The 9,352-nt window shown below is 40.6% G+C and overlaps 2 protein-coding genes across 2 annotated transcripts in view; both read left to right on the top strand.

Annotated features, from left to right (window-relative positions):
- The window catches only part of ddx49 (DEAD (Asp-Glu-Ala-Asp) box polypeptide 49), a 5,352-nt gene extending 691 nt beyond the window's left edge, over nucleotides 1-4,661 (top strand). Inside the window, exons 3-13 of the mRNA XM_027175455.2 lie at nucleotides 1-44; nucleotides 127-248; nucleotides 946-1,133; nucleotides 1,431-1,571; nucleotides 2,029-2,104; nucleotides 2,205-2,281; nucleotides 2,898-2,995; nucleotides 3,082-3,156; nucleotides 4,007-4,095; nucleotides 4,199-4,270; nucleotides 4,394-4,661. The exon at nucleotides 1-44 is cut by the window's left edge and continues 42 nt beyond it. Of these exons, the coding sequence (XP_027031256.1) occupies nucleotides 1-44; nucleotides 127-248; nucleotides 946-1,133; nucleotides 1,431-1,571; nucleotides 2,029-2,104; nucleotides 2,205-2,281; nucleotides 2,898-2,995; nucleotides 3,082-3,156; nucleotides 4,007-4,095; nucleotides 4,199-4,270; nucleotides 4,394-4,513 (1,102 nt within the window). The 3' untranslated portion in view covers nucleotides 4,514-4,661. The remainder of the gene's footprint in view (nucleotides 45-126; nucleotides 249-945; nucleotides 1,134-1,430; nucleotides 1,572-2,028; nucleotides 2,105-2,204; nucleotides 2,282-2,897; nucleotides 2,996-3,081; nucleotides 3,157-4,006; nucleotides 4,096-4,198; nucleotides 4,271-4,393) is intronic.
- A 547-nt stretch (nucleotides 4,662-5,208) lies between these two features.
- On the top strand, nucleotides 5,209-8,934 carry lsm4 (LSM4 homolog, U6 small nuclear RNA and mRNA degradation associated). The gene is made up of 5 exons (XM_027175453.2): nucleotides 5,209-5,374; nucleotides 6,741-6,782; nucleotides 7,568-7,666; nucleotides 7,767-7,950; nucleotides 8,421-8,934. The coding sequence occupies exons 1-5, from the start codon at nucleotides 5,372-5,374 to the stop codon at nucleotides 8,519-8,521; spliced, it is 429 nt and encodes a 142-aa protein (XP_027031254.1). The 5' UTR covers nucleotides 5,209-5,371; the 3' UTR covers nucleotides 8,522-8,934.
- Nucleotides 8,935-9,352: the final 418 nt, after the last annotated feature.

Raw genomic sequence — 9,352 nt, 5'->3', positions numbered from 1 at the left:
GAAGCCTCTGGGACTGAGGGACTGTATTATAGTTGGAGGAATGGGTATGGCTGAGAGAGTATTCTGTTTAAACAGGATGGATTTCTGTGTAAGTGCTAAAATAGACTGTGCTTCTGTTTCTAAAAGACATGGTGACTCAGGGTTTGGAGCTTTCCAGGAAGCCACATGTTGTTGTGGCCACACCGGGGAGATTAGCAGATCACATTCGAAGTTCAGACACGGTTGATATGAAGAGACTCCAATTCTTAGTAAGAAAACAGCTGTCTCTCTCTCTCGCTCTCTTTGTCTCTCTCTCTCTTTCTCTCTCTCGCTTTGTCGCTCTCTCTCTCGCTCGATTTGTCTCTCTCTCTCTCGCTTTGTATCTCTCTCTTTCTCGCTTTGTATCTTTCTCTCTCCCTCTCTCTTTCTCTCTTTGTCTGTGTGTCTCTGTCTCTCTCTCCTCTCTCGCTTTCTCTCTCTCTCCTCCTCTCTCTTTTTCTTTCTCTCTTTCTCTCTACCCTCTCTTTCTTTCTTTCTCTCTCTCTCTCTCTCTCTCTCTCTCTCTCTCTCGCTTTGTCTCTTTCTCTCTCTGTCTGTCTCCCTGTCTCTCTCTCCTCTCTTGCTTTGTCTCTCTCTCTCTCTCTCTCTCTCTCTCTCTCTCTCTCTGTCTCTCTCTCCTCTTTCGCTTTGTCTCTCTCTTTCTCTCTACCCTCTCTTTCTGTCTGTCTGTCTTTCCGTCTGTCTCACACTCACTCTCTCTCTCTTCTCTCTCTCTCTCTCTCTTCTCTTTCTCTCTCTGTCTGTCTGTCTGTCTGTCTCTCTCTCTCTCTCTCTCTCTCTCACACACACACACACACACACACACACACACACACACAAACACACCTCCAGACACGTTATTAGCATCTGTGAACTTTCTACTCAAGCAGAGCTTAAATGCTGATATGAATGAATTTTTTTCACTAGATCATGGATGAGGCTGATCGTTTGCTGGAGCAGGGCTGCACAGACTTCACTAAGGACCTGGAAGTTATTCTCAATGTTGTTCCGGCAAAACGGCAAACGCTGCTTTTTAGTGCAACGCTGACAGACACACTGCAGGAGCTCAAGAGCATTGCTATGAACAAGCCTTTCTTCTGGGAGCATAAATCTGAGTAAGGAATCGTCATCACCATGCAAAAACACCCATATAAAACCAGGTTGTAATGGCTTAAATATCTTGATATAGACTAGAATCCAGGCATCCAGGAGGTGCTTGTTTAAGGGCTAAACAGTGGCAATCCTTAGCCTTTAATCATTTAAACTTCTTCTCAAACTGTCAAAGACAGACGCTGCTCCTACAGGAGTAAAGTGTAATTGCAGAGGAAACAGCTATCTGAATAGTAATGAAGCCTTTTTATTTACATTCTTTTATTGAAGTTTTTTATAACACAGTAATTTCCTCTCTCCAGAGTGAAGACAGTGGAAGAGCTTGATCAGCGATACATCCTTACACCTGAGAAAGTCAAAGACGCGTACCTGGTGAACCTAATCCAAAAATTCCAAGACGAGCACGACGACTGGTCGATCATGATCTTCACCAACACATGCAAGTAAGAATTCAAGTAGTATTAATGATGTTAATAAAAGGCTGGACTATTTCTCAACAAAGAATTTGCGAGTAATGTGGTTATGAGTCAAAGATTAGTCTAATTTAATTGTGATTTAATGTGATTCGTTCAACCAGGATTTAGCTTGTGACACACGAGTCAGAAATCTGGAATCAAATTTCAAGATATGAATAGTCTTATGACATGCAGAATGTTGTGAATCATTACGTTACATACGTTTATATATATATATAAAATTTGGATTGGCTTCTTGTCAGACATTTTATAGAGCTGCCCCCAACTCCCTTTCACATCAGTATGAGGAGAGCTGTAATTTAAGTGGTTTTGGGGGGAGGAGGAAGCATTCAATTCTTATTAACTGTCACCTGACTGATGTAGTGTGTGTGTGTGTGTGTGTTTGTGTGTGTGTGTGTGTGTGTGTGTGTGTGTTCCTGCTTAGAAATTGCCAAATACTCACAATGATGCTTCGCGAGTTTAAATTTCCTGCCATCTCCCTGCACTCCATGATGAAACAGGTACTCATGCAGTATCCAGTCTAACTGTATATAAAAAATTTAAAATATCTGGATTTTTCTCCTCATGTATCTGTACGATCTTTGTTTTCACATCATATAGAGACAGCGGTTTGCGAACCTTGCCAAGTTCAAGTCCAATATCTTCAAGATCCTCATCGCCACAGATGTTGCTGCCAGGTGTGATCACTGCTGTAGATAAGAGCATTTCTCTTTAGGTCCTTCTAATAGACTCAAGTGTCTGATGTAGGAATACTCTTATTGTTCACGTCAACGCAGTGGTCTAATCAGCCAATCACGTGGCAGCAGCACAGAGTATAAAATCATGCAGGACAGGAGCTCGGGTTTTTTTAACGCTAAACAGTCTCTAGGGTTTATGCATTGTGATGAAAAATAAAGAACGTCTGGTGTACGGGGGATCTGCATGCCTTGTTTGAGAGAGATCAGTGGAGAATAACCAGACTTGTTTGTAGTAACTTAAACTGGAGCTACAACAGCAGACGACCGCATCAGGTTCCACTTCTGTCAGTCAAGAGCAACAATCTGAGGCCATCATATCCTCAGCCAAAAGCGATCAGCAGTTTCTGAAATAGTCAAAGCAGCCCAGCTGGTGCTAATAACCATACATTTTTTTTATTCTAGTTTGTTGTGAACATTATCTGAAGCTCTTGACCTGTATATACATGACTTTATGCACTGTGATGCTGCTGCCACATGATTGGCTGATTAGGTAACTGCATGGTGGATAACTACTGGTGCTTTATTTATTTATTTATTTATTTATTTATGCTAAAAGGGGTTTGGATATACCTACAGTGCAGGTTGTCATCAATCACAATACTCCAGGATTGCCAAAAATCTACATTCACAGAGTCGGGAGAACTGCACGTGCAGGTATCTCCTTTCTTGACACAGACGCACATGGTTTACTTTAACTCTTTGTATTCACACCTGGTTAACCTCCTGGTTCTGCATTTCAGGAAGAAATGGTGTTTCTATTACGCTGGTCACACAGTATGACATTCATTTGGTCAATGCCATCGAGGAGCAGATCCGTAAGTTCACAACCAAAACAAAGCATTAAAGGTGGGGTCTCTGTTGTTTGAGAATTGCTTCAGAAAACTGTGTAGCCAATGAGCAGTAAGGGGCGGGTCTTGTCAATATGGGCGGAGAGAGTGTTCAGTGCGCATGTGTGACATTAGCAGAAAGCGGTTTTAACATTGACATGGACGATAAAAACAAAGAAAGAAAGCAAAGAAAGACTTACCATAAGGCAAGAAGTAGGACTTGTTAATATAGGATCAGCTTTTTAGCGCTGGAGAGAACTGAACGTCTTCCGCGTCAAACGGAGCTAAACCTTTCACGGTACAACACACAGTACTACAAACACACATTTGTATTACCATAGTATTACTCATTGAGGTCATTTACTGATAAAAATCTACCCTCGATCAGCTGCCCCAACAGGTTCCGCCATAATACTTGTCTGGGTTATACTTGGGTTATACTTGTCTGGTGTGTGTGTGTGGGTGGAGCTATCAATACAGGGGTGGGACCCATTTGGGTTAGGGGTGTGTTTGTTTTGGTGATTTCAAATGTCAACATTGGCTTTCAAACAACGGAGACCCCACCTTTAAGACCAAAAGGCTCAAAAAGTCACAATGCAGTAAAATACAACGTAATGCTTCTTAGTGCTAAAAATGTGCTTTCACATGTTCCGTCCAGAGCCGATCGGCCCTATACGCTCACTACGCAAGTTGCGTATGGCCCCAGGGAAGTCAGGATCGGCTCTGGTTCCGTCTGTTCACTTTAATGGTCAATTATTATTGGTGCTCTGTGTCAATTGAATAGTTCTTTAAGAAGCACTGGTAATTGTAAAATAAAAGGGAAATTGTTTTGGTTTAGAGGCCAAACTGAAGGAGTATCCAGTTCAAGAGAAAGAGGTGCTGAAGATTCTTACCCAAGTCAACGTCACGAGACGACAGTGCGAGATTGTAAGACCGCTGATTTATTTTCAATGATTCTAACGATTTGATTTGCGAGAACAAGGCATTCAGAATTATGAGAAGTATAAAGGCCATTCTCTTTGTTTTGTAGAAACTGGAAGCAACAGATTTTGATGAGAAAAAGGAAATCAACAAAAAGAAGCAAATGATTCTTGAAGGGAAGGTGTGTATCTGGTGTAATCCCATTAATAGTTCTTATTTTAACACTCGATGGTGTAGAAATACATGACATGAACGACCGTTATTTTTGCTGCATGTGCATCATGATGATGTTTTCAAATCACAGGACCCTGATTTGGAAGAGAAGAGGAAGAATGAGCTTGCCAAAATAAAAAGAGCAAAAAAGAAATTCAAAGGGAGAATTCAGGAATCCTTACAGAAGAAGCAAGGGGAGGGAAAATGCTGATAAAAAGGGAAGATGCTGATAAAAAGGACAAATTGTGAAAGAGCTCCAAGTCAGACTGCTCCAGGATCTTCATAATGTTGTGCATTTATAAATCACTGTGCAACCTTTTTTGTGTATATATCATAATAAACTAATACATTTTATTTCATTCACTGACCAGTCAAATTGTTTCAAGTAAACAACCCATGACGTCATTCCTTTCTGTGAGGCATGTGGTAGCCTAATGGTTAAGGTGTTGGACCAATCAGAAGGTTGTGAATTTGATTCCCACATTCACTGTTGGGCCCTGGAGCAAGGCCCTTAGATTCACTGTTGGGCCCCTGAGCAAGGCCCTTACATTCACTGTTGGCCCCCTGAGCAAGGCCCTTACGTTCACCTTTGGGCTTCTGAGCAAGGCCCTTATGTTCACTGTTGGGCCCCTGCACAAGGCCCTTATGTTCACTGTTGGGCCACTGCACAAGGCCCTTATTTTCACTGTTGGGCCCCTGAGAAAGGCCCTTACATTCACTGTTGGGCCCCTGAGCAAGGCCCTTAACCCTAAAATTGCTCAGTTGTATAAAATAATTGAGATATATTGCGAGTTGCTCTGGATAAAGGGCGTCTGTTAAAATGCTGTAAATATAATGTAATGTATGTAAATGAGTACGTCGCAAGAACTTTTATTGTGTTACAGACTTTTAATTTGGTGGTTTCCGGGACATGGGTATGAACCCGGAAGTAAAAATAGCGGCGCAGAACAGTATGTGGTTTGAACCGCGTTATATTTCTACTGAGAATTTGTCAAGTAGCTCATATTAGTATCTAAAATATATAATTAATAACTAGACGGACGTGTGGGGTTTCTCTCAGTAGGTCAACATGGTGAGTACATTTATACACTTTTATGGATTTGTCTACAACTTGATGCTAACCGGCAGAGATACATTGCTAACGTGATTAGCATGAAGCTAACAGTTAGCAAGCTAACAAACTCTGTTGTAGTCTGTTTTTTTTAAACACTGGGTGTACTGTTTATGAGTTATATTGACTTTAGAAAGCTGAAGCAAAATACAGTGATTAAATAAACACATTTGAGTCCGTTTGTGTTGCAGATCAGACCAGGAGTTAAAGAAACCGTGAATTCACACGTTTGACACGTTTTTTGTTGTTGATGGTTCACTAGATGCAGTGTTTTATTTTTAGCTAGGGTTAGAAAGCTGTGTCGCTTTTTTTTTAGACTTCAGGTGGCCGTGGCCTAAACCAGATCATCTGCCTCTGACAGTTCATCAACTTCAGTGGAGGAACTACTGGAATTCCTCGATTCCAGATGTGTCCTGGACTTGTGAATCAGTTGTGTTTAATCGGACAGCTGTGAGCTTGATCCCAGGTCCACTAAGCTGCCACTGTTGGGCCCCTGAGCAAGGCCCTTTAAATGAACATGAGATAATGTAAGTCGCTCTGGATATAAGGGTGTCTGCCAAATTCTGTAAATACACTGTGCAGCATCACATGTTTCTGTTTACATTTAGCAGACACTCTCATATTCAGAGCGTCTTACATTATCTCATGTCTATTCAGCTGAGCAATTGCCTTTCTCAGGGGCCAAACAGTGGCAGCTTGTTGGACCTGGGTATTGAACTTACAACCTTCCGATTGGTAGCCCGACACCTTAACCACTAGTCTAAACTTCCCAGTCGTACTTTGCTGTCTTTCTGAACAGTGAACCTGCTGGATGTATCTGCATGGGTGTCTGTTCATTCCAGATAATGTGTTTTGTATTCGGTTACTCCTTCAAACGGGGCAGATGTACTTTAAAAAACTATAAAAAAAAAAAAAAAACCAAGCACATAAAGATTAATTTTCCATTTATGGTCAATTCCAGCTCAACAGCTAGAGCTCTGAGTTAGTGAACATAAGGTTGGTGGTTCAAGCCCCAGCACTGCCAAGCTGATATTGTTGGGCCCCTGAGCAAGGCTTTTAATAACTGTGCTCTTTTTACTTCAGGCGTGCTGCGATATATGAAGGAAAGCATGTTATTGTGCTGTTATATATATATGTGTGACAAATAAAACCTCATTCTTTCACCTTTTAGTCTTATATTTCTTTAAGTAAAAATGTCAAACTGGTCATTTTTACCTGAACATCACACAAGGATTAACACAGCAGTGGCATTAGTTATTAAAGATGGATCAAAGAGGAATGTTGTTCTAAAACTGTTGTTCACTTTTTTAAATTTTTTTTTTTACAGCTTCCACTGTCTTTACTGAAAACAGCACAGAACCACCCTATGGTAAGAACAAAGAGGATTTTTGTTTGTCTGAAAATTGCAGAGTTTATTGCCATTTCTGAGCACTCTCTGTGCTGGTAGACGAAGAACATTTTCACCTGACTGCCGTATCACTTTCGAAATCTGTGAAAGCGTTTAAATTAAGACGGAGAGGGATTTAATTGTAAACTATATTTTAATAAATATTAGTTAAAAAAAAAAAGTCAGGTTTTTTTTTTGAGATAATACAAACCTTTTAAAATTCATACACTAAACGGTAGAGTACATGTTGTTTAGTGTAAGTGCATAATGCAAGGCACATTATGTGGGACACAGCTTTTGCTAATCGAACGATGACGTATAACGTTAAAGTATCAGTGGGTAATAAAACATGACCTTACCCACATTCACTGCTTGTTTTTAAGGTTCATGTACCTTGTAGGTGTACTGTTACTGACTTTAGCCCATCAGGACGATGTTGTAGATTTTGTCAGCCGTAATGGAAGCACATGTGTCTAGTCATGTCCGTCCTCCTCATGCGCGTTATCAGTGTCCTTTCTAACCACAGCACCACTGTTAATGATTCATTTGCTTGGTGAACTTTTCCCAAAACCTGATACACACCCAATATACCATTCCTCAACCATCTCAATGCTTTATCCATCTGGTAAACAGCTGTGCTGCAGTCAGCGATGAACTCTTTGTGCGCTTGGACAGAATAGAGCAAATCATACCTAATGAGCTCTTAGGGTTCGTTCAGAGTAAAGGTGGAAATACAACATGAGATTAATGTCTTTAAACTTTTCCAGCTGGTGGAGCTGAAAAACGGGGAGACCTACAACGGCCATCTGGTCAGCTGTGACAACTGGATGAACATTAATTTAAGAGAAGTCATCTGTACCTCCAGGGTAAATAATCCACACATATTTTGTGGTCATGGTGTAATAAAGGAAAGCGAGGTGCTCGATTTGACTTGATCTTGGACTCGACACGTGTCCGTTTGTGCAGGACGGAGATAAGTTCTGGAGGATGCCTGAATGCTACATCCGAGGAAGCACGATCAAGTACCTGCGGATCCCGGACGAAATCATCGACATGGTGAAAGAGGAAGTCGTGTCCAAGGGCCGTGGCCGTGGCAGCATGCAACAGAATAAACAGCAGGGAAAGGGCAGAGGAGGTGGAGCTGGACGAGGTAAGATCTAGCCCGTGTTGCCACGACGACGTTTAGCTATGTTATCTGCGCTTATACCAAAAAGAATTGTGGCTCTGACCGTGGTGCTGAATTACAGGTTTACATCAATGCATTTCTTCTTATACGCTATTGTTTCTATAGTAACCGCTTATTCAGAGGGTTATAGTTCTGATTATAGTTTCTATAACAACCGACAGCAGGAATGAATGTATCTCACAGGTGTAAACGTTTCAAACGGTTAGCATGACACGTCGTTCGTTAGTAAGGAAATCATAATCGGTCAGTTTTCTGTGGTATAAGCAGAACAAAACACTTCAGGATGAGCTGTTATTTGGAAATATCGATTTTGTCCACTATCAGCACTTCCCAAGGTGTTTTATTCGTTATATATTTGTGTTCATGTTAATCAAAGTAATCCCTGGATTTTGGTGTATAGATATGTTAAAAAAACAATCGATCACTTTTCTCAGGTGTGTTTGGTGGCCGAGGAAGAGGCATGCAAGGTGCTGGCCGTGGACAGCAACAGGACAAAAAGCCGGGAAAACCACAGGGTGTCAAAAACCAGCACTGAATACCAACACAATACCTCCTTTTTTTTCCCTTCTTTTTAGCCTTTTCTCCTTCTCACCAGAAGAATAACACAACACTTTGTTTTCTTTGATCCGCATCTATTTAATTCTAAATAATTCCATACATAGTTTCATCATTATTTTGGTGCAGATTTCTTTAAACCAAAATGATCCAGTCTCTGTGATGTGAAAAAGATTATTTTGATCTCGGTTCTCAAGTTCATCAAGTGATGAAGCAACAGATAAAAAATAAGTTAAGAGCGTTTAAATATCGGATGCCCCGAAATTGCAAGTTTGAGTTAAACAATTCATCTGTAAAGCGGTGTCCATTTTGTCCCAATTTTTTTTTGACAGAGGACATGTAGAAGTGCTGTAAATTATGTGCAGTAGACTTAATAAATACTTTTTTTGTTAACCTGTTGTTATTACTTTGTTTTAATAGAGAAAAGAAGCAGAGAAAAACACAGTGTGCTTCGTTCCACTTTAAACACTAGGCTTGTGGGTTGATGGTGAGGGGAGATTAAGCATTATTGCCCTCTTCTGCCTGCATGATGAGGTAAAAATGAGAGGCAGTTAAAAGCATAACACATTGATGGAAATTAAACAAATATTTGAAGTCATCGGCCCTGATGAGAAATGATCCGAAGTGGATTTCGTTTGCATGTTGATTTAAAAGCTTGAAACTGTGATGTAATGCCTTAAGTTTGAGGTACAGTTGTTATCATTTGCAAGTGTTTCCAAACTTAAAAAAAAATAATGCGATGGTTGTGGCTAGTTTACGCCATTAAACGTTAAAATAATCTTAAACAATAAATGACAATTTCTCCACCGAC

The sequence above is a fragment of the Tachysurus fulvidraco genome, chromosome 2 (genome assembly GCF_022655615.1).
Source record: "Tachysurus fulvidraco isolate hzauxx_2018 chromosome 2, HZAU_PFXX_2.0, whole genome shotgun sequence".
Lineage (NCBI taxonomy): Eukaryota > Metazoa > Chordata > Actinopteri > Siluriformes > Bagridae > Tachysurus > Tachysurus fulvidraco.
Note: the sequence above shows the minus strand (reverse complement) of the source record. Positions and strands in the feature narration are given on the sequence as shown.